At 63.3% G+C, this 24,518-nt stretch overlaps 4 protein-coding genes across 5 annotated transcripts in view; 1 reads left to right on the forward strand and 3 right to left on the reverse strand.

The window, feature by feature from the left end:
• Window positions 1-200: 200 nt before the first annotated feature.
• PTGES3 (prostaglandin E synthase 3) lies at window positions 201-5,596 on the reverse strand. The gene is made up of 8 exons (XM_061368752.1): window positions 5,491-5,596; window positions 2,880-2,993; window positions 2,594-2,663; window positions 2,311-2,409; window positions 2,047-2,136; window positions 1,867-1,929; window positions 1,412-1,436; window positions 201-1,056 (listed from the first exon to the last, which is right to left on the reverse strand). Coding segments are annotated over exons 1-8 (483 nt in total). The 5' UTR covers window positions 5,493-5,596; the 3' UTR covers window positions 201-1,036.
• An 867-nt stretch (window positions 5,597-6,463) lies between these two features.
• NACA (nascent polypeptide associated complex subunit alpha) overlaps window positions 6,464-24,518 on the reverse strand; it is a 31,345-nt gene continuing 13,290 nt past the window's right edge. Inside the window, exons 1-8 of one of the 2 annotated variants that reach the window (XM_061368746.1) lie at window positions 14,351-14,389; window positions 14,027-14,098; window positions 8,604-8,689; window positions 8,445-8,522; window positions 7,774-7,920; window positions 7,504-7,632; window positions 6,680-6,802; window positions 6,464-6,594 (exon numbers count right to left, since the gene is read on the reverse strand). In XM_061368746.1, the coding sequence (XP_061224730.1) occupies window positions 6,580-6,594; window positions 6,680-6,802; window positions 7,504-7,632; window positions 7,774-7,920; window positions 8,445-8,522; window positions 8,604-8,689; window positions 14,027-14,096 (648 nt within the window). In that variant the 5' untranslated portion in view covers window positions 14,097-14,098; window positions 14,351-14,389 and the 3' untranslated portion in view covers window positions 6,464-6,579. Of the gene's footprint in view, window positions 6,595-6,679; window positions 6,803-7,503; window positions 7,633-7,773; window positions 7,921-8,444; window positions 8,523-8,603; window positions 8,690-14,026; window positions 14,099-14,350; window positions 14,390-24,518 lie in introns of those variants that run through there. The other variant, XM_061368747.1, reaches the window with a different exon arrangement.
• PRIM1 (DNA primase subunit 1) lies at window positions 14,709-20,213 on the reverse strand. The gene is made up of 13 exons (XM_061368756.1): window positions 20,060-20,213; window positions 18,812-18,969; window positions 18,529-18,635; window positions 18,364-18,437; window positions 18,138-18,274; window positions 18,013-18,071; window positions 17,316-17,430; window positions 16,951-17,037; window positions 16,724-16,868; window positions 16,093-16,162; window positions 15,886-15,983; window positions 15,580-15,678; window positions 14,709-14,864 (listed from the first exon to the last, which is right to left on the reverse strand). Exons 1-13 carry the CDS (start codon window positions 20,160-20,162, stop codon window positions 14,845-14,847), a joined length of 1,272 nt encoding a protein of 423 aa, XP_061224740.1. The 5' UTR covers window positions 20,163-20,213; the 3' UTR covers window positions 14,709-14,844.
• LOC133220542 (retinol dehydrogenase 16-like) lies at window positions 20,858-22,470 on the forward strand. Its single transcript, XM_061368744.1, has 4 exons — window positions 20,858-21,191; window positions 21,279-21,537; window positions 21,967-22,130; window positions 22,235-22,470. The coding sequence occupies exons 1-4, from the start codon at window positions 20,876-20,878 to the stop codon at window positions 22,450-22,452; spliced, it is 957 nt and encodes a 318-aa protein (XP_061224728.1). The 5' UTR covers window positions 20,858-20,875; the 3' UTR covers window positions 22,453-22,470.

Here is a 24,518-nt window from a genome sequence, read left to right on the forward strand (position 1 = left end):
GCACCGGCGCCGCTTCCTTCCCGTAGTCCCATTGCGGCCAATGGAGCACCGCTCTCCCCCGCTGCCATCCCATCCCATCCCATATCCCCGCAATGCAGCCACCGGGGCCGCCAGCATCGCCTCCCCTGGTCCCCCGTCCCCGTTGCCCCCTGTCCCCGTTGCCCCGGTGCGGAGCGGGCGCAGCAGGAGGCGAGGCCCGGGAGTCTTCAACAGTTTATTAGAAAGAATGCAGACATTAAAAAAATCCCAGCTGCTCGGAACACAAATTGAGGTTTTTCAGCCCGGTTGGGAGGTGCCGCGGGGGGGGGCGGCGGAATTCCTGGTACCCGGTGCCCCCGGTGCCTCCCCACCCTTTCTCGCTTCCACAGCCACAGTGCAAATAGGATTTGGTCTAAAGGAACAGCTCAACAAGCAACAATGTACAGGCATCGCCCCGGAGGAGGAGGAGGAGGGTGTAAAGCTTTAGAGCCAAACGGTACCAGGGGACAGGCTCCAGCCACCGGGACCCGGTGACTCGGGATGGAACAACCCCACGGAGGAGAATTGGTGTTGCCTTTTCAATACAAAGTTTAATGGAAGGGCCCCAGTTCTTGTTCCCGGTCCAAACATCCAATTTCAGGCCACAGGGACTGGGTAAAAGAAGGGGGGGGAAGAGGGAGAAATGCTCATTTCTATCAACTTGGTGTCACCTTAGGGTTGTCCCATGGGAATTATATCCGCTACGAGGCAAGGAGGCTCTGTAAACTTTATTGCAACTGTTCTGTCTCGATGGCCTACACCTCAACTGGGGGGGGGGGGGGGTGTTGGAAGGCTGGAAAACTGGTTCATGCATAAAGTTATTGCCTCTCGTGGCTTTCAGGCCGCCCCGTGCCATGGTACACACCTACCACCAGTGAAGCCATTGAAAATGGACTGAAAATGGGTTAAAGGATGCAGGAGCTCCCGTTAGGGCTATCATCAACTCAGGAATTCTTATCTCGGTTATGAAATGTTGTGATGAAGTTCTTTCCCCAAACCCTGAAGACGATGCTTTTCCTTACTCCAGATCTGGCATTTCTAGAGAGGAAAAGAGAAGGGCGTTAGTGGGGTTGGGGTTGGTTTTAAGCCTTGTTTCATCAACCCTCAGCATCAGCCATGGGGCAGTTGAAGGCCTCTGGGTCTGGGTCTTCATAAGGAAGAGCCATGAGCAGGCACTGGAACCACTGGAGAAGCCGCCTCCATGGGCAGGGCTGCTCTTAAAGCCAAAGCTTCCTCAGGCCTGCGCTGGGGAGGACAAACTGGGATTTCAGGCTGCTGTGGAAAGGCTCCCATTGGATTCTAGCCCTCGGCCAGCCCTGGCTTCAGCTCAGAGGCAGGGTTCAGTGAGTAACAGGAGGGAGCCCTCATGGAATCACGCCGGGACAGGACTTACTTTCATCATCACTGTCTGGCGAGTCCTGGGGAGAAGAAGAGACAGCGTTAACCAGAGCAGACCGGGCTCCAAGGAGCTTTTCCCTTCAGCACCACCCTCCCACCAGCAAAGGAGCCGCTGCTGCTGCAGGGAACCCTGCGCTGCTCCACAGCACGAGCTCAGTTTGGCCTCACCGGCACCAAGAGCTACGGCTCCATCAGTGTGCTCTGGAGCCAGGCTGAGAGAAGGCTCCGAAGGGGAGACCTGAGAGCGGCTCCAGGGCCTAAAGGGGCTGCAGGGAACCTGGAGAGGGGCTTGGGACAAGGGCCTGTAGGAAATGGCTTGAACCTGCCCGAGGGAGACTGAGCTGAGCTCTTAGGCAGAAGCTCTTCCCTGTGAGCCCCAGCCAAGCTTTGGTGCTGCTGAAGAGCCTGCCCTGAGCACAGAGCAAGGTGTATTTACTGCAGAGCACTTACATCATCTGCCCCATCTACTTCTGGCAAGTCTACGTCGTCATCTCCACCCATGTTGTTCATCATCTGCTCCAGAGATAAAAGCACGTTAGAAGGTGAAGCAGCAGCACCAGCACCACTGGGAGCAGGAGGAAGGCTTTGCCTGAAGGGAACCCCAAATTCCAGGGATCCGTGTTCCCCTACCTCGGAAAAGCGATCGAAATTGGACATGTCTTCATCTGAGTCATCTTCCCAGTCTTTCCAGTTGTTGAAGTCCACACTGAGCCAGTTGAGCTGCGCAGCAACACAAGGGCGTTAGTGCAGGACAAGCGAGTACCGAGCTGCTGCTATAGGAAGGTAAAGCACGAGCGCTGCTCTGAGGAGACCCACGAGCCACTGCATCGCTTCACCATCACCCCAATAGGAAACCCCATTGAAAAGGAGGCAGACAAGAGGAGCTGAACCCACCTTTGCCCTCTCTTTCGTTAACCTTGGCCATGCCTGACCGGACTCTCCTTTTCGTAAACAACACAAGATAGATCTGTCTGTTCTTTTATGCTTTGATTCCTGAAAGGGAGGGAAATCCCTGTTAACATCACCCCCAAAGCTGCCTTTATCCCCTCGCTTCAGCTCCCAACTTCATCCCCATGAACACCACCCGGAGATGCTTTCCAGGCCGAAAGCGCCGGCAGCATCCTGAAGGAGCTGCTGCTCCCCAGCCACAGCCCCAGGACGCCAGGAGGATACTCACATTGGGGTCAATATTGTTAAAAAGGTCGATTTCGTTTAAATGTTTGAAGTTATCGCTTCCTCCAAGACAACTGCGGAGAGAAAACAAGAAGGGGTTGGTCCAAAGGAGCCCCTGCAACAGGCACTGAAGCACCCAGCCTGCTTCCTGTGCCTCTCCATGCCCTTCTACCCGTTATCACAAGAGCCCCATGGGATGCTCCGGGCCTGGGGAAGGACCAGCCCCCAGCCCCCTGCCCTGCGGAGGGCAGCGGAGCACACAGGGGATGGGGAAAGCCCTGGCCCCGCACCTGAAGGTGAGTTTGGACTTCTCGAAGTTCACGTTCACGTCCTTGCTGTCCTCCACGCAGAACTCGATGAAGACGTAGTCCCGGCGGTCGTACCACTTGGCAGATGCGGGCTGCCTGCAGGGGGGACAGCAGCAAACTCAGCTCCCACAGAGACAATGGAGCCAAGGAGGGGACCCCCCCTACCCCCCCAAAAAGAGCTCCTTGACCCAAAGCAACACAAAATGATGCCAAGCTTGAGGACGAGGGGGCAGCAGCAGCTCCCCGATGCCCTTGGCCACCCAAAGAACAGGCCCCAAACCCCATTCAGGCTCTGGCTCATGCTCCTCGGGGTGTCCTTTGGCTGCCTCCAACCACCACGAGCAGCAGCAACTGGAAACCAGCGCAGGGCCCTTGGGCTGGGCTGATGTTCAGTGCTCTGAGTGAGCGGGGTGGTCACTTACCAGGGTGCTCACTGCACCTACAGGGAGCTGAAGCACAACCTGAGCCCTGGATGTGATGCTTCCTGCCCTGAGGAGCGGGTGCTGGGTGCTGGTGTCGCTCCCCAAGCGTTACAGCAACACCAGCCTGGCACAGGAGGCATTCCCTTCTCCACCATTCCCTTCTCCAGCCTTGAAGGTGCTGCCCATAGGGTGCAAAGGCAGCAGCATCCTTCGGAGCAGCGCTGCAGGACACGGCATCACATCCACAAGGGGTGAAAGAGATTTCCTCCAGCACAGTTCCCATTCCCAAGCTTTTATATCCGGGTTTTCCAAGCCCCAATTCTTCCTTTCAAGAGGGTGAAAACCTTCCCTTGGCCTTGAGTGAAGCCTGAGCATTCAGCACCGCTAACACGGGATACCTGGAGCTGCAAATCCAACCCGGGATGAGACGGATGCCGACGCTCCAAGGAGACTCCACACACAGGGGAGCTGCTGCTGGAGCCTTCAGTGCTCCCAGTGCTTCAGGAGATGCTCCTGCGTCCCCAGGGCATTTGCTGGTTCCTTAAAGATGCTCCAACAGGAGCCCAACGCTTCCTCCTTCCTCAACCAACCTCATCCCAGGAGCCAAAGGGCTTTGGTTGGGACCATCCCCACGTCCTCATGGGGTTGAGGCCTCTCTGAAGCACAGAGGCTCATTTAAACACTGCTTTACCCCGTGCACCAACACAGCCCCGGGAACACCTCCTGTGCTCCATGGAATGGGTGAGAAGGGACCTTAAAGCTCATCCAGTTCCATAGGCAGGGGCACCTTCCACTGGAGCAGGGTGCTCCAACCACTGCCAGCGATGGAGCATCCAAACCTCCTCCGTTCAACCCATCCCAGTGCCCCAGCACCCTCACACTAAAGAGCTTCTGCCTTGTATCCAACCTGAACTCCCCCTGTTCCAGCCTGACCCCATCACCCCTTGTCCCATCGCTCCCATCCCTGCTGCAGGTCCCCCCCCAGCATCCTTGTACCCCCTTCAGGCACTGGAAGCTGCTCTGAGCTCCCCACGCAGCTTCTCTGCTCCAGCCCCAGTGTTCTCCGCCTGGCTCCTATGGGAGCTGCTCCAGCCCCTGCTCATCCTCGTGGCCTCCTCTTGCTCCAGCACCTCCATGTCCTGATGCTGGGGGCACCAGGGCTGCTCCATGCAATTCCCATCTCCCTGCCTCTTCCATTGAGAAGGGAATCCCAGGACTGCAGAAGAGCTTCCAGGAGCTCCGGAGCCACGCTCGGGCCCAGCTTCCTCCACGGCACCTCAATGGTTCCCACCTCCAGCTTAGCCACAGAGCTCAATCTCCAGCCTCACTGCTTGGGGGCCACCCAAACCCCTCCTTGGGTGCCCCGGTGCACTCCGGATCCCGGGTTCGTTTCCTGGGGTGCATCCTGGACCCTTCCTAGAGCTCGAGGTTGCTGCAGGATGAGCTCTTCACCCCCGGCCAACAGGGAACAGCGCCGGGTTACGGAATCAGCTTTGGGTTTGCTTCCAATTGGGCTTTTTGAGTTAAACCCCTCTCATTTCACTCTAAACAACCCCATTTGAGCCGAGTTGATGCTCTTTAGAGAGGAAACCAACCAAGTTCCTCCCGTTCCAATGCAGAGGCCCCATCCTTCGGGGCTCCAAAGCACCAAGCCCCCCCTCACCGTCGGTAAGCGCCGGTGCCCCGTTCCCCTCCATCCCCCCCTCAAGGCCCAGCGCTACCGGACACCGTCCCCACGGCCCGGCCCGGGCCGCAACCGCTTTAAACCCAACGCGGGAGCTGCGGAGGCCGCGAGCTCCGGTTTCCGGCTGCTCCGAGCGCACAGCCCCGGGACACGCGGGTCTGCGAGCGGCCCCCTCCGCGGGACCTACCGGACGCTTCGCTTGGCCCCGGTTTAACCGCGACCATCCCCGTCCACACCCACCCCCCGCTGCCGCCCCATTCATCCCCACACGGGACCGGACCATCCCGGAGGGGCGGGGGGCACAAACCGCATCCCGGACACCCGCCGGTACCGGACCCGCCCCCCCCCTCCAAGGTCACTACATGGGGCCTGCTCCCCGCGGCCGCGCCTGCCGCGGCCTGAGGCCTAAGGCCCGGCGGGGCCGCTCCCGCCTCTCCTCCCGCTTCCTTCCCGCCCCGTTGCCCCCCCCTTCCCCGCAGGCTCTCACATGGCTCCGGCGCGGTCCCGGGCGGGCTCCGGTGCGTGCAGAGCGCGGCGGGGGGGGGGAACAGGACCGTGGCTCCGGGGCGGCGGCAGCGGCGCTCGGGGGCGGCGGCGGCGGCGGGCTCGGGGCTGCGGCCTCGCTCCCACAATGCCCCGCGCGCTCGGAGCGCTGGTGACGCAGCAAAATCCCCCCCCTCCACCTCCTCCTCCCCGCGCCTGCCGCGGTCCCACTGCGCATGCGCGGAGCGGCCCCCCCCACACCGCCCTTCTAGCAGCTTCTCGCCGGGCGCACGCCGGAGGGAGGGGGACGCGGTGAGGAGACGGCGGTTGCTATGGAGACGGGGCAGCGCTACCCCGGGTCCTAGCGCCCGCCCGCCCAGTTCCACAGGTCGGGGGTGGAATCGCGCCGCTGCTCCCTAAGAATCCCGTCGTTCCCACCGGGAATCCCGTCGGTTTTCCCCTCGAATCCCGCCGTTCCCCCCCCCCCCCGCAGGAATCCTGCTGCTGCTCCACCGTTTCCCTAATGAAACCTGTCAACAGCGGGATAATGGGGGGCTCCCAGCAGCACCCATCACCCCTTACTCCCTCCCCAGCTTCCATGAGCTGTTCCCAAACACAGGTTAATGGAATAGGGGTGGGAAAGCAGCAGGAAGGTGCCACGGTTGCAGATCCAGCCTCTTGGAGCCGTGGCTGGTAGGAGGCAGAGCCCCCCCCACTCCCCAGGGCTTCCCACCAGCACATCCCTTTGGATCCAGCTGGAAGATGCTGCAATCCATCCCCATCCCACTGTGAAGGGAAACCCTGGGGGGGGGGTGAAGGACGTGACACCCTGCACTGGAGTCATCCAGGCTGGAGGCGGGTGTCCTTTGGGACAGGAAGGAAAGGAGGGAAGAGGCTCTTGGGAGAGGGTATCGGGCTTGAGATCTTCCCGGGAGGAAGGCTCCACCCCGGGCCCTCGGCACCGGCACCACCGAGGGTTTTCACCAACAATAAACCACAACTTTTATTCCCGGATAGAAATAGTACAAATTTTAAACGCAGTCGCAGTCGAACTCTTCTCTGAAACACCAAAAAAGGCTCCTCCGTCCCCCAGCTACATCGTCAGCTCCTGTGGAGAGAAGGGAATGTTGGGGTCCGGCCCCACAGCGGCAGACCCCATCCCACCAGGAGCCATTCCCGGGGCTGGCACTCACCATGATGGCATTTACGATGTCGTTACTGTTGTTCTTGAGGGCACGCACGGCCTTCGCTCGGGACACGTTCGCCTGCGACATCACCAGCTCGATGTCTTTCACCTCGACGCCGGTTTCGTCAACCTAAAGGAGCAGGAATGAGGGGATGAGGGAATGGAGCAGGCTGGGAAAGGGCCAAGTCACCGAGGGCCTCATCTCCAGGGCTTGGGAACGCTTCCAGGGATGGTTGCTCAACCCCTGACAAATGGGATCGGCTTTGGACTTGTGCAAGGTGTTTGTCCCTGTCCCACATGACACCCTTGTCTTTAAACACGTGGATTTGATGGATGGGCATGAGCAGTGGGTAAGGAATTGGCTGGATGGCTGCACTGGATGCTGGAGAGTGACCCTGGTCAGGAACTGGATGGACAGGATAAGGGGTGATGGTTTCAACTGAAACAGGTTGAATCGAAGGCAGGAGTTCTTCAGTGTGAGGGTGGTCGGGCACTGGGATGGGCTGAATGGAGAAGGTCTGGATGCCCCATCCCTGGCAGTGCTCAAGGCCACGTTGGACACAGGGGCTTGGAGCAAGCGGCTCCAGTGGAAGGGGTCCCTGCCCCATAGCAGGGGTTGGAGCTGGATGAGCTTTAAGCTGCTTTCCAATCCAAACCATTCCACGATCCTATGAGTGCCCCAACTGTGGCAGCTCCCCCATGCCCGCAGGCCACAAAGAGAGAAGCTGGGAGGGAAGCCAGGGCAATGGGGACCTGCCCCATCCCTTTGCCATGGAAAACACAGCAGAAAGCAAGCGAACCAGGGGAATGCCCAGCTCACTGCGAGCTCACCTCCTCCTCCTCGCTCTCCTCCTGCACCGTGGGGGTCTGTGTGTTCTCCTGGATGTTTGAAACCGCTTCTCCCTGCACTTTGAACTTCTCAGCAGCTGCCAACTGGGCCTGTTGGGACAGGTCTTCGATCTGGCAGAGGGAAGAAGAAGTGAGACAGAGCAGGACACAGAGATCCGCATTCCCCCCATGTCCCGGTGCATCCAGCTCTGCCACAGGACCCATGTGGCAAGGAGGAACCCCATGGGGTGGTCACCAGCAGGGTCCGGTCACCTTTGCTTCACCAAAGACTATGTAGGTGTCTGAGGCAGGGCTCTTGTACACGTCTGGCTTTGTGATGACAAAGAGGATGTTCTTGGATTTGCGGATGGTGACTCTGGTGACTCCGGTGACCTGGCGAAGGCCCAGCTTGGACATTGCCTGAAGAACCAATGGGAGGGAGGCAAAGGAGTGACTGAGACAGAACACCCTGGAACGTGTCCATAGAATGGGTTGGGTTGAAGGGGCCTTAAAGCTCATCCAGTTCCATGGGCAGGGGCACCTTCCACTGGAGCAGCTCGCTCCAACCTGGCCTTGAGCACTGCCAGGGATGGAGCATCCAAACCTTCTCCATTCAACCCATCCCAGTGCCCCAGCACCCTCCCTCATAGGGAACAACCTCCTTAGGTGCAATGCTCTCAGCCTGGCTCCATAGGGGAGCCCCTGCTCCTCTGCCCACGGATTAATGCCTCACCCAATGTGGCTCCCCTGCTGCAGAGCAGCATTCCCAGGCTTCCAGCCAGGAGCTTGGGAGGGAATTCACTTCCCAGCCCAACCCTCGGCCCCCAGCCACGAGGAGTCTGCATCCCTTTGCCCGAGGGCCAGACAGGGGCCGGTGTCACCCAAGGGGACAAGGAGCCAGCAGGGGGCCGTGCTGTGCCACCCACCCCTGGATCCCACCTCACCTTCCGTGCCTTCTTCTCACTCCGGCTCTGTTTGGCTTTGCTCACGGGTTCTTCATCTATTTCAGCCGCTGCTGCGAGCTGCAAGGAGAGAGAACAGGAGGGATCAGGGCAATGCTGGTGGAGCCCAGCAGGGCTCCCACCCCCTGCCACCCGCCCTACCTGCGCCTGCTGTGTCGTGGCCTGCGTGGAGTCTTGCTCCTCGAGCTCTGGTACGGATTCATCGCTGTCAGACTCTGTTCCGGACCCTAAGGACCAAGCACAAGTCACTTCCTGCACCAAGAGCCACAGGCCAAGGGTTCCACTCAGCGCCGTGAAGCTGGTGTCAGACTGGGCCAGGCAGCACCTGGAGCTCAGCCCCACAGCCCAGGGATGGACCCTGGTTCCTGCAGCCCTACATGGAGTGACCCCGCAGGAGCATCTCTGGATGCTCGGCTCGGCCTCAGCGCTGCCTCCTGCCAGCTCCTGCTCGGGAAGCACAAAGCCGGTGACCACAACGCCCTCTCATGCACCAGTGCCTCCAGTGGGGCCCGGGGCCTCCTCCCCCAAGCTCCACACAGGAGCCCAACAGCTTGGGCAGGCAAAGGAGCTTCCCCAGAGCCCGGTTTGGCCCCAGCTCCTCTTGGCTGGTGGGCACCAGGCCATGGAGCAGGCCCGTGAAGCCAGCTCAGGCTGAGCCATGCCACAAGCCCCACCGTGCCCTGAGCACACGCTGTTAGTGCCCCTTGGGCCACGCCATGCCCTGACCCCATGGGTACATCGCCTCCGTGTCCCCCAGCCCTGCCTCCCCTTCCCTGGAGAGCCCAACACACACCAAGTGCCATGGGGTGGCGGGTTAGTATCCAGGCAGTGCCACGCCATGCACACAGCAATCCATAGGGAGATACCCTTGTCATTCCTGAGGCCGGGCTGCTTGGCCGGAGCAGGAGCCTCGGGGGGAGCCAGATCCACCAGGATGGGCTGCACCGGCGGCTCCGGGGGGAGCAGGGGGGGCAGCTCCTCGTCCTCGTTGGCATTGGTGATGGTGGGGGGGGGTTTGGTGCTGGGTTTGGATGGGGACGGGCGCTTGGTGGCCTTCCCGGGGCTCTGCTTCTTGCTGGGGGGAGCGGGAGGGGGGGCAGAGGCAGCCGGGGCCTTGGGGGGAGCAGAGGCATCGGGAGGTGGCTTCTGGGGGGCACCAGGAACACCTGGGGCTGATGGAGCTGCACCGGGGCTCTTGGGAGCTGATGGGGCTGCCTTGGCTGCAGGAGCTGATGGAGCTGCACCGGGGCTCCTGGGAGCTGATGGGGCTGCACCGGGGCTCCTGGGAGCTGATGGGGCTGCACCGGGGCTCTTGGGAGCTGCTGGGGCTGCCTTGGCTACAGGGGGGGCAGCAGGAGCTGATGGAGCTGCCTTGGCTGGGGCTGATGGAGCAGAGCCGGGGCTCCCGGGAGCTGCCTTGGCTGTAGGAGGGGCAGCAGGGGCCGATGGAGCTGCCTTGGCTGGGGCTGATGGAGCTGCACCGGGGCTCTTGGGAGCTGCTGGAGCTGCCTTGGCTGGGGCTGATGGAGCAGAGCTGGGGCTCCCGGGAGCTGCCTTGGCTGTAGGAGGGGCAGCAGGGGCCGATGGAGCTGCCTTGGCTGGGGCTGATGGAGCTGCATCGGGGCTCTTGGGAGCTGACGGAGCTGCCTTGGCTGGCACTGATGGAGCAGAGCCCCCGCTCCCAGGAGCTGCCTCGGCTGCAGGAGCCGATGGAGCTCCCTTGGCTGCAGGAGGGGTGGCTGGAGCTGGGGTGGCTGCACCGGGGCTCTTTGGAGCTGCTTTGGCAGCAGCAGGAGCTGCTGTGGCCGGGGGAGCAGGGCCTGGGCTCGCAGGAGCCCCTCTGGCTGCAGGGGGGGCAGGAGCAGGGCCTGGGCTCGCAGGAGTCCCTTTGGCTGCAGGGGGGGCAGGAGGGGCTGAGGGAGCAGGGGCTGAGGGAGCAGGGACTGGGCTCCCTGGGGCTGGTGGAGCTGGGGGGACAGGCGGGGAGGGGGCAGCAGGAGGGGCAGGAGCTGCAGGGGCAGTGGCAGGGCTCAAAGGAGCCGGTTTGGCTGCAGGAGGGGCCGGAGCTGCTGTGGCAGCAGCAGGAGGAGCTGCAGGGGCAGGGCCAGGGCTCACAGGAGCCGGTTTGGCTGCAGGAGGGGCAGGAGCTGCTGTGGCAGCAGCAGGAGGAGCAGGGGCAGGGGCAGGGCTCACAGGAGCCGGTTTGGCCACAGGAGGGGCCGGAGCTGCTGTGGCAGCAGCAGGAGGAGCAGGGGCAGGGGCAGGGCTCACAGGAGCCGGTTTGGCTGCAGGAGGGGCAGGAGCTGCCATCACTGGTGGGACAGGCAGGGAGGTGGCAGTGCCAGGGCCCTCAGGGGCTGCTTTGGCTGCAGGAGGAGCAGGAGCAGGAGCAGGGACTGGGCCCACAGGGGCTGCTTTGGCTGCAGGAGGGGCAGGGACCGGGCTCTCAGGAGCTGCTTTGGCTGCAAGAGGAGCAGAGATGGGGCTCTCGGGGGCTGCTTTGGCTGCAGGAGGAGCAGGGACCGGGCCCACAGGGGCAGAGACAGGGCCCTCAGGAGCTGCTTTGGCTGCAGGAGCAGGAGGAGCAGGGATGGGGCCCTCAGTAGCTGCTTTGGCTGCAGGAGGGGCAGGGGCAGAGACAGGGCTCTCGGGGGCTGCTTTGGCTGCAGGAGCAGGAGGAACTGGGCCAGGGATGGGGGCCACAGGGGCTGCTTTGGCTGCAGGAGGAGCAGGGACCGGGCTCCCGGGAGCTGCCCCTGCCGGGGTGCCAGGGGCCGGGGGCCCAGGGGCCACCCCTGGGGACGTGGGGCTCAGTGGAGCCGCTGGGGGTGGCCCTGGGGGAGAGGGGGCAGCTGCCAGAGGGGGCAGGGGCGGGGCAGGGCCCAGGGCCCAGGGCCCGGCAGGGGCAGGGAGCGGAGCCCCAGGGGCTGCAGGGGTAAGGGCAGGGGCAGGAGCCCCAGGGGCTGCGGGGGCAGCCGGAACCCCCGGGGACAGCGCAGGGGGTGAGAGCGGGGCCCTGGGGGCAGCCAGGAAGGCCGGGGGGGGGGGCGGGCCCGGGGGAGAAGCTGCAGCCTTGGGGGGCACAGTGGGGGCAGGCAGGAAAGGGGGGGACAGCGGGGGAGGGGGTGGCACAAGGGGAAGGGAAGGGGGGGCAGGGGAGGAGAGCGCTGCGGGGGGGGGCACTGGCACAGCAGCGGCAGGAGGAGCAGGAGCCACTGGGGACACTGGGTGAACTGGGGCAGGCCCTGGAGAGCCTGGGGCTGGAGGGGAGGCAATGGTAACCGGGACCTGCAGAGCTGGGGCAGGGAGCTGCGGGGGGCCAGAGAACACGGGGATGGCCGCAGCTGGGACCACAGGGGGGGAAATGGGAGCCGGGGGGGGCAGCAGAGCAGGGCTGGGACTGGGCAGCTCTGCTGGGAGAGCCTGGGCTGGGGTCAGGGCTGGGGAGGGAGCAGGGAGAGGAACAGCTACAGGAGAGAAAGAGAGTGAACCCATGAGAGAAGGGAGCATGGGGGGACACACGGCCCTGTCCCCCCCCAGCAGAACAGCATCACCCAATGCACCAGCACAGACAGGGCCTTCATCCCCTTCTAGGGACCAGCACAAGGCCCCGGGTTCCCCCACTCAAACCTTGGCATGGGAACACTGGGAATGCCGAGCTCCCTCCCAGAGGGGGCGTCCCAAGCTCCACAGAGGCCTGGCCAGACCCCAGAGGCTGGGAAGCCCCATCCTGGCATGAGGATCCACTGAGCATTAGAATCCAGCTCTGGCAGAGCCTCCTCCAGCCTTGTGGGACACAGGATGCTGAGTCCTGGCTCCATGCAGTGACCTGTCCCCCACCACCCCTTGCAGGCTGTTAAGGGTTAATGTAACTGCACCCCTGTCCCTCCCCCAGAACGGTTACGGTGCCACACGAGGGGTTAAAGTGGATCCCCAGTACCTGGCGCTGGGACAGGAGCAGTGACAGGGGCTGCGGGGTGAGAACAACGCGTTAAGACAAGAGATGGGAGCATCTTCCCCTTACACCATTCCCAAGGCCAGCTGGTGATGAAAGGGAAGTGCACTGGGGAGAGGCTGCCAGAGCAGCCAGTCTGACCAGTGGAACCAGCACCGGAGCTGGTCGGGACAGTGGAACCTGCCCCAGCCCCACGCACGCACGGCATCACTCAGAGCCCGGAGGCAGCTACAGAGCATCCTCAGCTCCCTGCTTCCCCCAAGCAGCAACACGAGTGGAGGCCTCAGAGCCTCCTCTGTGGTCTGAGCTGGATGGGACCTTAAAGCTCATCCAGTTCCATGGGCAGGGGCACCTTCCACTGGAGCAGGGTGCTCCAACCACTGCCAGCAATGGAGCATCCAAACCTCCTCCATTCAACCCATCCCAGTGCCCCAGCACCCTCATAGGGAAGAGCTTCCTTATCTCCAACCTGAACTCCCCCTGTTCCAGTCTGACCCCATCACCCCTTGTCCCATCGCTCCCATCCCTGCTGCAGGTCCCTCTCCAGCATCCTTGTAGCCCCCTTCAGGCACTGGAAGCTGCTCTGAGCTCCCCACGCAGCTTCTCTGCTCCAGCCCCAGTGTTCTCAGCCTGGCTCCTATGGGAGCTGCTCCAGCCCCTGCTCACCCTCACGGCCTCCTCTGGCCTCGCTCCAAGAGCTCCCTGTCCTGATGTCATTACCTCTTAGTCACTTCCCAAGCCTATCCCAGTGGGAGGAGATGGAACCTGCCCGGAGCCAACAGGCACCAGGACACGTCCTGCTCCAGGAAGGAGCAACAACCCCTGCCGGGAGCTGCCCACACAACGGCCCCCAGGGGAAGCCCATTCCCAGCCACCAGCACCCTCTGAGGATGCTCCCAGCTGGGAATGGGGAGGATGCTGGGAAGCGGCCCCAGCGCAGGAATCCCAGCGATTCCTGGAGGGAGCCCAAGAGCACAGCAGGTCCCGGTGCTCAGCGCCGCAGCTGCCCCAGCAAGAGCCGTCACTCAGCCCCACACTCCCTCCTGAGCCCCCTTCGGGCAGACCCCGCTCACAGGGAAAACCAGGGTGGGAAGAGCAGGGCCCCGATCCCTGCTGCCACACTGGTGCTGAGCCCACAAGCTCCCGTTCAGCTCCGGCAATGCAGGTCCTTTCCCAGGAGCAGCCTCCCCAAGCCCGCAGCATCCCATGGGGTATTCCTGGGATGCACCAGAGCCGCGCAGCCCCCCAGCACCGGGACCCCTCCGATGGAGCCCTGCTCCACCTGGGACATTCCCACACGCGGCCCATTCCCAAACCCAACCGGTTGCAGCGCTTGGAGGGCTCCTGACCCCGGGATGTGCTCAGCCCCCGGCCCATCCCCATCGCTCCAATGACACCCGAGGGGCCTGCGACACCGGGGGGTGCCCCAACGCAATGACTTCAACCCCGCTTCCAACAGCCGGGTTTGGGGGGGGGAACAACCGAACGCAAGCAGCAACGCGGAGCCCCCCGGGGGTCAAGCTCCCCCCGTTAACACCGACCGGCTGCGGGTCCGGTGTCCCGGTGTGTGTGTGTGTCCGTCCCCCCCCCGGCCCAGGCCTGGCCTTACCTGTCTCAGCCTGCGGCTGCGGCAGCTCCTGCTCGGTGGCCGGGACGGTTTCTGTCGCTTCGCCGGGCATTTCTGGGGAGAGGGAGAACGCACCATGGCCGGGGGCCGCCCGCCGCCACCGGCTACCGGACACCCCGGTACAGGCCGCCTTCTCCCGGCCCTCCCGGCCCCAGCGGCCCGGCTCCCGCTGCCCTCCCTCCCTGCCTCCCTCCCGCCCGGCCCGGGGGCGGCCCGTATGGGGCTATGGGCTCCCGCCGAGGCCCCGGAGCGGCGGATGGCGGCGGATGGTGCCGGATGGTGCTCGATGGCGGTGGCGGGACTCACTGTGAGGGGAGCAGGGTCCAAGATGGCGGCGGAAAGAGAGGCGAGCGGCTGGATGGGGGACTTCCGGGAGGATGAGTACATCCGGGGCACGGGGCCGCGTGGCTCGGCCGGGTCCGGCCACCGCGCTCCTGCGTTCCGGGTCCCTCCGTTCCGGGTCCCTCCGTTCCGGGTCCCTCCGTTCCGGGTCCCTCCGTTCCGGGCCCCTCCGTTCCGGGCTCCTCCGTTCCGGGTCCCTCCGTTCCGGGCCCCCGTGTGGGGCTGGGACCCCCGGTATGGGGCCGAACCCCCGCTATAGGGCAGGGTATGGGGGGCAGCAGTCCCACAACCCCAAGGCAGAGGCAGGTTCCAGGCGCAGGCACACGGTGAATGGGGACATTTAATGATGTTTGCATAGAAAAGGCACAAAACCAGAGAAGGGTCCGTGTGGGGCGGGGGGGAGTGGGGCAGGGACCGGGATCTGGGTCCGGGCACCGGAGGGGACGATGGCGGAGGGCTCAGAAGTCTCCTTGCAGGTCTGTAATGAGGAGAGACGGGGGGTTTGTAGCCAGGAGCTCCCATTCGGGTCCCATTCAGCTCCCATTGGGGCTCTCATTCAGGTCCCATTGGGACTCCTGTTCTGGTCCCATTCAAGCTTCCATTTGGGTCCCATTTGGCTCCCATTGTGGCTCTCATTCAGGTCCCATTGGGGCTCCCATTTAGGTCCCACTGGGGTTCCCATTTAGGTTCGCATTGGGGCTCCCATTCAGGTCCCATTTGACTCTCATTCAGGTCCCATTGGCGCTCCCATTCTGCTCCCATTGGGGCTCCCATTCTGCTCCCATTGAGGTCCTGTTGGGGCTCCCATTCTGGTCCCGTTCAGGCTCCCATTTGGGTCCCATTCTGCTCCCATTCAGTTCCCATTGGGGCTCCCACTCCCATTCAGGCTCCCATTTGGGTCCCATTCAGGTCCCACTGGGGCTCCCATTCTGGTCCCATTCAGGCTCTCATATGGGTCCCATTTGGGTCCCATTCTGCTCCCATTCAGTTCCCATTGGTGCTCCCGTTCAGGCTCCCATTCTGCTCCCATTCAGGTCCCATTCTGCTCCCATTCAGTTCCCATTGGTGCTCCCGTTCTGTTCCCATTCAGGCTCTCATATGGGTCCCATTCTGCTCCCATTCAGGTCCCACTGGGGCTCCCATTCACCTCCCTTCCTGCCCCCCTGCAGCCGCAGCCCCCCGCCGGCTCCCACCGCTCCTCCGCAGCAGCTCCCCCCGGCGCGCTCGCTCCATGTCCTCCACGAAGAGCTCGAAGAGCCGCACGTAGGGCGCCAGGCTCGTCCTCTTGTAGCCTGCAGGAGCTGGGGCTGAGCAGGAGCCAGGGGGGGACCCCAGAGCAGGAGCCATGGGGGGACCCCCCCAGAGCAGGAGCCATGGGGGGACCCCCAGAGCAGGAGCCATGGGGGAACCCCCCAGAGCAGGAGCCATGGGAGGACCCCCCCAGAGCAGGAGCCATGGGGGGACCCCCCCATTCCCCCCCCCTCCCCAGTCACACTCACCCCGTGCGCGCCGCTTGGGCTCCGGCTCCGGCTCCATCCCCGCTCCATCCTCCTGCTCCTCAGCGGCCCCGGCCGCATCCAGCTCGTGGCACAGGGAGCTGTGGGCAGGGGCCTGATGGGCTTCAAGGTGTTTTCCACCCCAGTTCATTCCATGGTGGGACTGGGGGGGGCTGCGGACAGAGCCGGGCCCCACTGCTCAGCACGTACCTGATGGTGGGGACAGAGAAGGGGTCGAACTGGTCGAGCTTCTGCAGGTCCAGGGGCACCGAAATGCGACCTGAAGGAGAGCAGAGGCATGGGGTTGCTCTCTGTAAGGAGGTTGCTGGCCCTATAGGATGCTATCCCTATGGGATGCTATCCCTATGGGATGCTCTCCCTATTGAGATGCTCTCCCTATGGGATGCTGTCTCTATTGGGATGCTATCCCTATTGGGATGTTCTCCCTATGGGATGCTCTCCCTATGGGATGCTATTCCTATTGGGATGCTATCCCTATGAGATGCCATCCCTATTGGGATGCTATCCCTATTGGGATGCTCTCCCTACGGAATGCTATCCCTATTGGGATGTTCTTTCTGTGGAATGCTATCCCTATTGAGATGCTATCCCTAGGAGATGCCATCCCTATTGGGATGCTAACCCTGTGAGATGCCATCCCTATTGGGATGCTATCCCTATGAGATGCCATCCCTATTAAGATGCCATCCCTATTGGGATGCCATCCCTATTGGTATGCTATTCCTATTGGGATGCTATCCCTATGAGATGCTCTCCCTATGAGATGCCATCCCTATTGGGATGCTCTCCCTGTGCGGTGCCACCCCCCCCCCAGACCAACCAGTTTTGGGGTGGACGCTGAAGGGGCTCTTCAGGAGGTGCCCGACCCCTTTGCTGACGTTGATGTCGAGGCGGGGGAAGCAGAACTGCAGCATCACCTCCCAGTCCGCGAAGCACGGGGCGCCCTTCCCGGCCGCTGCCTGCTTCTGTGGGGCACACGTGTGGGGCAGGGGCAGTGGGGTGGGCGCTGGAGCCCAGGCCCTGCTCCCGGGATGGGGTCACACTCACCCGCGTCCGCTCCATGCGGCCCCTGAGCAGCTCCCAGCGATGCACCGAGTCCCGCTTCTTGGGGAACTCGGCCTGCAGCGCCTCGCGGTGCTGTGGGGGGGGTCAAGGCTGGGCACGGGCAAGGGGAGAACCGGGGCGTTGGGTTGGGGTGAAGGGACCTTAATGCTCCTCCAGCCCCACAGCAGGGGCAGCTTCCATTGGGGCAGGGTGCTCCAGGCCTGGCCTTGAGCACTGCCAGGGATGCTGACTCCATCATCCCCCGGGTACCCGGTTCCAGTGGCTGAGCATCCCCTGGGATTCCCCTGTCCCCCCTCTTGGAGCCTCCATCCAGCACCGGGCCCTGCAGCATTGCCCTCCATAGGAAGGATATCCTCCGGGACGAGGGCCAGCACCTTGGCCCAGCTCTCCGGGCTGCCCAGGATATCCTGCCCCACCAGGGCGTAGCTCTCAAAGTACTTCTCCACCACAGAGACCGAGCGCCTGTGGAGCAGGGAAGAGGCTCAGCATCATCACACAGTATCACTCACTCAGCATCACTCAGCATCACTCACTCAGCATCACTCACTCAGCATCGCTCAGCATCACTCACTCAGCATCACTCAGCATCGCTCAGCATCACTCAGCATCACACAGCATCGCTCAGCATCACTCAGCATCACTCACTCAGCATCACTCAGCATCACTCACTCAGCATCACTCAGCATCACTCAGCATCACTCAGCATCGCTCAGCATCACTCAGCATCACTCACTCAGCATCACACAGCATCGCTCAGCATCACTCAGCATCGCTCAGCATCACTCAGCATCGCTCAGCATCACTCAGCATCACTCAGCATCACTCAGCATCACTCAGCATCACTCAGCATCACTCAGCATCCCTCAGCATCGCTCAGCATCACTCAGCATCACTCAGCATCACTCAGCATCACTCAGCATCCCTCAGCATCGCTCAGCATCACTCAGCATCACTCAGCATCACTCAGCATCACTCAGCATCACCCAGCATCACCCAGCATCACCCAGCACCCGCCACCACCAGGCAAGGGGGTCCCCAGCCGACCTGATGAAGGGGTGGATGGGCTCGGACAGCGTCACCTTCTTGACGGTCTCTGCTCCACCCTGTGGGGACAGCGATGCTCAGCGGGTCGGGGGCCATCAGGGGTGCCCGGCTCCCCATGCACCCACCTTCACCAGGCTCAGGTACTCCACTGTGGCCGCCCGCAGCGCTGGGGACCACTTGCGCACGGCATCGTCGCACACCCAGCAGTGGACACCCCTCCGGCCCGAGTACACCCAGAGGCGATGCTTCAGGCCCAGGTCCTCTATGGAGGGGACAGCGGGAGCGGGTTGGGATGCGCCATTCCCAACCCAACCCCATCCATGGGTGCAGGAGGGGTCCCCGGACCCTCACCCACGAGCGCACGGTCGATGATGCGGACGGCGATGGTCATCAGGGTCCAGCACTTGGAGCAGATATCAGCAGAGCTGTGGGCAGGGAGCAATGGGTCAGGCTGCACCCCCTGCCCCTGCACCCCGCTTTTACCCCTTTCCAGCTCTCCCAGCTCCTCTGGGGAACCTGCAGCACGTCCGGACATCGTCGTAGTCCGTCATATCGATATCAAAGACCAGCTCCTTCTCCTGCGGCTGGAAGGCTCCCAAGTGCACCGTGTTGTGCTGGTTGGGCTGCGGGATGGGATGGGATGGGATGGGATGGGATGGGATAGGATGGGAAGGGATGGGATGGGATAGGATGGGAAGGGATGGGATGGGATAGGATGGGATGGGATGGAATGGGATGGGAATGGGCTCAGCCCCACGGGGCCCTGTTCCCCATTGGGGTGCCCCCACGCAGGACTCACCCGGTGGGAGTAGACGGCGCCGATGTCGATCTTGTAGGGGTTGGTTCTGTGCAGCTCCCGCTCCAGCTCCTGGGGGCTGCCGAAGGACTGGAAGCGCACGTAGACATCGTCCCGCAGCGTGAAGGAGAACTCCCGAAGCTGGAAGTAGTTCTTCACCACTGCGGGGGGCGGAGGATGGTTATGGGGTACCCCGGGCTGGTACCACAGCCCCCAGGACCTGGTATCGGAGCCTCCAACCCGGTATCGCAGCCCCTGGGACCACAGCCCCAACCCAGTACCGCAGCCCCTGGGACTGCAACCCCCAGTACCCAGTACCGCATCCCCAACCCGGTACCGCAGCCCCTGGGACCGCAGCCCCTGATACTCGGTACCACAGCTCCGACCCAGTCCTGCAGCCCCCAGGACCACAACCCCCAGTACCCGGTCCCGCATCCCCAACCTGATTCCACATCCCGAACCCGGTACCACAGTTCCGACCCAGTATCCCAGCCCCGATCCGGTCCCACATCCCTGACCCAGTATCACAGCCCCTACTCGGTCCCACATCCCCAACTTGGTCCCGCATCCCCAACCCGGTCCCGCATCCCCAACCCAGTCCCACATGCCCAACCCAGTCCCGCATCCCCAACCCGGTACCGCATCCCCGACCTGGTACCGCATCCCCAACCCGGTCCCGTAGCCCCAACCCGGTACTGAAGCTCCCGGGACCCGGTACCGCATCCCCGACCCAGTATCACAGCCCCGATCCGCTCCCGCAGCCCCAATCCGCTCCCGCAGCTCCAATCCGGTACCGAAGCTCCCGGGACCCGGTCCCAGGGCCCCGATCCGCTCCCGCATCCCCAACCCAGTACCGCATCCCCGACCCGGTCCCACATCCCCAGCCCGGTACAGCATCCCCGACCCGGTCCCACATCCCCAGCCCGGTACCGCATCCCCGACCCAGTACCACAGCCCCTACCCGGCCCCACATCCCCAACCCGGTCCCATAGCCCCAACCCGGTACCGTATCCCCGATCCAGTATCACAGCCCTGACCCGGTCCCGCATCCCCAACCTGGTAACGCATCCCCAACCCGGTCCCGCATCCCCAATCCGGTCCCGCATCCCCGACCCGGTACCGCATCCTCAACCCGGTACCGCATGCCCGACCCAGTCCCATAGACCCAACCCGGTACCGAAGCTCCCGGGACCCGGTACCGCATCCCCGCCCCGCTCCCGCCCCCCCGCCCCGCTCCCGCCTCCCCCTCACCGCCGCCGTAGCCGAGCCAGCGGCCGTAGGCTCCGTGCGGGAAGAGGCGCCGGTAGAAAACCGGGAGCAGCTCGGGCAGCGCCGCGGGTTCGAACCGCGCCATGGCGGGCGGGAAGCGGCCGGAAGCGGGGCGCGGGGCATGCCGGGAGATGTAGTCCGGAGGAGGGTTCGGGGACGCTCGGAAGGATCCGGAGGGCTCCGGGGTCCCGCGTGGCCATGGGGGGTCATGGGTGCAGATCCCATGAGGTCATGGATTGGTCACAGCTTCACACTGGTGTCAAGGGGGGGTCTTCACAGTGATGGTCATGGGTGGTCATGCTTAGACACGGGTGGTCATGCTTAGACACGGGTGGTCATGCTTAGACACGGGTGGTCATGCTTAGACGCGGGTGGTCATGCTTAGACACGGGTGGTCATGCTTAGACGCGGGTGGTCATGCTTAGACACGGGTGGTCATGCTTAGACGCGGGTGGTCATGCTTAGACACGGGTGGTCATGCTTAGACACGGGTGGTCATGCTTAGACACGGGTGGTCATGCTTAGACGCGGGTGGTCATGGCCGGTCACAGAAGCAGGTCCCGTGTGCTCATGGGTGCAGGTCCCGGGTGGTCCCGCGGCTGCAGCGCATGGGGGGAGTGCGGAACCCGCTCCGGGTTAACGATAACCCCGACGGCCGCACGGAGCGGGGCTGAGCCCGCGGGCCCGGGGCGGGGATGGGCAGGCCCGGGGCGGGACGGGACGGGGCGGGACGGGGGAGCGGCGGTTTAAGCAGGAGCGGGTCCCGGTGCGGGTCCCGGTGCGGGTGCGGGTGCGGGGATGTGGCTGTACGCGCTGGCAGCGCTGGCGGCGCTGTTCCTGCTGCGGCGCTGGTACCGGGAGCGCCAAACGGTACCGGGGCTCCCGGAGAAGTTCGTGCTCATCACGGGCTGCGACAGCGGCTTCGGGAACCTCCTGGCGCGGCAGTTGGATGCGCGGGGGCTGCGGGTGCTCGCTGCGTGCCAGAGCGAGGAGGGGGCCGAGCGGCTGCGGGCGGCTGCGTCCCCGCGCCTGCAGACCCTGCTCCTGGACGTCACCTCCAGCCCCAGCATCGCTGCTGCCGCCGCATGGGTCAAGGAGCGAGTGGGTGACAGAGGTAGGATGGGGCAGCGCCGCTGGGGAGCCCCCTCCTGTATGGGGGTACCGGGTAGGGCCCGGCTCACCCCATCCCCTCTCCCCTTAGGGCTCTGGGGGCTGGTGAACAACGCGGGCACCGGCACCCCCTCCGCCCCCAACGAGTGGCTGAGCAAGGAGGACTTCCTCAAGGTGATCAACGTCAACCTCATCGGCCTCATCGAGGTGACGCTGAGCGTCCTGCCCCTGGTGCGGCGGGCGCGGGGCCGCGTGGTCAACGTGGCCAGCGTCATGGGCCGCGTCTCCTTCTTCGGAGGGGGGTACTGCATCTCCAAGTTCGGCGTGGAAGCCTTCTCCGACAGCCTCCGGTAAGCCCAGCACCGCAGACACTGCCCCGGGGTCCCCATTCGCCTCTATGGGCTCTTTATCCGCTCGGCACCCATGTGCCAAAGCCCTTCCTGGTGCAGCCAGGGCGAGCTTGCGCCATAGCTTGGGGCCCGCGGGAGGGATCCGAGCCGCGGCGCACGCAGAGGCAGCCCCAAGCGAGGGAAAGGAGAAGGACTTGGCAGCGCTTTGACTTCATTCCCGCAGCGCAGGAGGCTGTGACCGCGCCGACCGGCACCGGTGCCCCCGCACTGAGCCCCACGCCGCGGACCTTGCCCCCATCCCGGATCCAGGGCCGATGGCGATGCCGTTTGCTTTGGCTTCGGTCCATCCAGCCTCGTGCTGTGCCCATTGGGGTGCTCGGGTTCTGCTTGGGACCCCCGGGTGCTGCCATGGGGTTTGATCCCTTGCAGGCTGGAGATGCGCAACTTCGGGGTGAAGGTGAGCATCATCGAGCCCGGGTACTTCCAGACCAACATCACCAACGGGGAGAACATCCAGAAGCATTTTCTGGCTGTGTGGGAGAAGCTCCCGGAGGAAATCAAAGCGGATTACGGGGAGGGTTACCTGAAGCACTGTGAGTACCCCCTAAAGCTTAAGGGATGCTCAAAGAGAGCGCTCCCATCACCCCCATCACCGCAGCCTCGGGGCGCTGATCCCGACCGCCCCCTGCTCCCCCAGTCCTGGAGTCCTTCAGGACCATGAAGGACGTGTGCAGCCCCAACCTGGCGCTGGTGACGGGCTGCATGGAGCACGCGCTGACCAGCCGCTACCCGCGGTGCCGCTACGCCGCGGGCTGGGATGCCAAACTGCTCTACATCCCCCTCAGCTACGCGCCCACCGCCCTCTCCGACCGCCTCTTTGCCAAGCACCAGCCCCTGCCGGCGCGCAGAGCCTGAGGCAGGGCTGTGGGGAACGCAAGGGTTCAGTGCCCAATGCTCAATAAAGGCGATTCCTGCTCCTGGGTTCGGGTTTGGGATCGGTCGTGGATGGGGCCACACCAGGGTTGTGGCCCTGCTCATCCTCCAGCAGCGCCATTGGGTTCGGGCCGTTATCCCAAGCATGGAAAGCCCTTTAAGCCCATCACATCCAACCATTACCCTAAAGGCACTGCTAACGCTGCGAGCAGCAGCTCCCACTGCTCCCCTGTGCATGCTGGGTTCGGGCCGTTATCCCAAGCATGGAAAGCCCTTTAAGCCCATCACATCCAACCATTACCCTAAAGGCACTGCTAACGCTGCGAGCAGCAGCTCCCACTGCTCCCCTGTGCATGCTGGGTTCGGGCCGTTATCCCAAGCAGCATCCTGCTTGTGGCATCATGGAAAGCCCTTTAAGCCCATCACATCCAACCATTACCCTAAAGGCACTGCTAACGCTGTGAGCAGCAGCTCCCACTGCTCCCCTGTGCATGCTGGGTTCGGGCCGTTATCCCAAGCAGCATCCAGCTTGTGGCATCATGGAAAGCCCTTTAAGCCCATCACATCCAACCATTACCCCAAAGGCACTGCTAACCTGCGAGCAGCAGCTCCCACTGCTCCCCTGTGCATACTGGGTTCTGGCCGTTATCCCAAGCAGCATCCTGCTTGTGGCATCATGGAAAGCCCTTTAAGCCCATCACATCCAACCATTACCCCAAAGGCACTGCTAACCTGCGAGCAGCAGCTCCCACTGCTCCCCTGTGCATACGGGGTTCGGGCCGTTATCCCAAGCAGCATCCTGCTTGTGGCATCATGGAAAGCCCTTTAAGCCCATCACATCCAACCATTACCCTAAAGGCACTGCTAACGCTGCGAGCAGCAGCTCCCACTGCTCCCCTGTGCATGCAGCAGGCACGTACCCACGTACCGGGTGCCTCTGCCCCACATTCCCCACCCCACACCTGGCACCCAGTCACACCCTTCCCCATGCAGAGCCAAGGCGGGCGCTTGTGCAACGGCAACAGGGTGCCTGCAGCTTGGACAATGGGGCAAGGGTTGTGCAATCAGAGGGATGGGTGTGAGAAAGCCTTGAGCATGGGGATGGAGTCAAAGGCTCCTCCTTGCCCCACGGGGCATCAGCTCCCGGGGTGCTGGGTGCTCCCTGGCCAGGGACAAGGACATGGAATGATCTGAGTTGGAAAGGAGCTCAAAGCTCATCCAGTTCCATGGGCACGGGCACCTTCCACTGGAGCAGGGTGCTCCAACCACTGCCAGCAATGGAGCATCCAAACCTCCTCCATTCAACCCATCCCAGTGCCCCAGCACCCTCATAGGGAAGAGCTTCCTTATCTCCAACCTGAGCTCCCCCTGTTCCAGCCTGACCCCATCACCCCTTGTCCCATCGCTCCCATCCCTGCTGCAGGTCCCCCCCCAGCATCCCTGTACCCCCCTTCAGGCACTGGAAGCTGCTCTGAGCTCCCCACGCAGCTCCTCTGCTCCAGCCCCAGTGTTCTCAGCCTGGCTCCTATGGGAGCTGCTCCAGGCCCTGCTCACCCTCGGGGCCCTCCTGCATCCTCCATCCCCATCATTAAGGGCTGAGCAGGGATCAGAGCTGGGGATCAGGGCCCTGAGCCTGGAGCGGGGTCAGCAGCGCCCTCACTCCCACACGGGCCGAGCCCATGCGAGCCCAAGGCACCCCTGTGGGTGCTGCAGGTGGACAGCGCACGGGGCCCTTGTGCAAACTGCAACACCCAGGCAAGAAAGCATCGCTGAGCACCCCGCAGGGCTTAGGGAAACAACCAGACCTCCCATGCGGTTCCCAAGGGCATTAAATGCTCCCCATGGAGCCAGAACGCTCCCCATTGGGCCTAAAGGCTCCCTATGGAGCCAAAATGCTCCCCATCGGGCCAAAATGCTCCCTATGGAGCCAAAACACTCCTCAATGAGCCAAAATGCTCCCCATTGAGCCAAAATGCTCCCCAGTTTGAAAAAGCGCTCCCCAGTGAGCCAAAGCACTCCCTGTTGGGCCAAAATGCTCGCTATTCAGC

Source organism: Neopsephotus bourkii, unplaced genomic scaffold (assembly GCF_033783945.1).
Source record: "Neopsephotus bourkii isolate Nb327-2 ecotype Australia unplaced genomic scaffold, CSIRO-AGI_Nbou_v1 NB_1445, whole genome shotgun sequence".
Classification (NCBI taxonomy): Eukaryota; Metazoa; Chordata; class Aves; order Psittaciformes; family Psittacidae; genus Neopsephotus; species Neopsephotus bourkii.

Bases quoted from the DNA above. Each gene is read 5' to 3' on its own strand.
- PTGES3 (XM_061368752.1), bottom strand. The intron at 2,664-2,879 runs GTGCGGGGCCAG...TTCTCTCCGCAG, and splicing joins AAGTCCAAACTCACCTTCAG to TTGTCTTGGAGGAAGCGATA. The intron at 1,057-1,411 runs GTAAGTCCTGTC...TTTCCTCTCTAG, and splicing joins GCCAGACAGTGATGATGAAA to AAATGCCAGATCTGGAGTAA.
- PRIM1 (XM_061368756.1), bottom strand. From the start codon at position 20,162: ATGGCGCGGTTCGAACCCGCGGCGCTGCCCGAGCTGCTCCCGGTTTTC. The intron at 17,431-18,012 runs GTCGGCTGGGGA...CCTGCTCCACAG, and splicing joins CCCATCCACCCCTTCATCAG to GCGCTCGGTCTCTGTGGTGG. The intron at 16,163-16,723 runs GTTGGTCTGGGG...GCTCTCCTTCAG, and splicing joins CAGCGTCCACCCCAAAACTG to GTCGCATTTCGGTGCCCCTG.
- LOC133220542 (XM_061368744.1), top strand. From the start codon at position 20,876: ATGTGGCTGTACGCGCTGGCAGCGCTGGCGGCGCTGTTCCTGCTGCGG. The intron at 21,192-21,278 runs GTAGGATGGGGC...CTCTCCCCTTAG, and splicing joins GGAGCGAGTGGGTGACAGAG to GGCTCTGGGGGCTGGTGAAC. The intron at 22,131-22,234 runs GTGAGTACCCCC...CTGCTCCCCCAG, and splicing joins GGAGGGTTACCTGAAGCACT to TCCTGGAGTCCTTCAGGACC.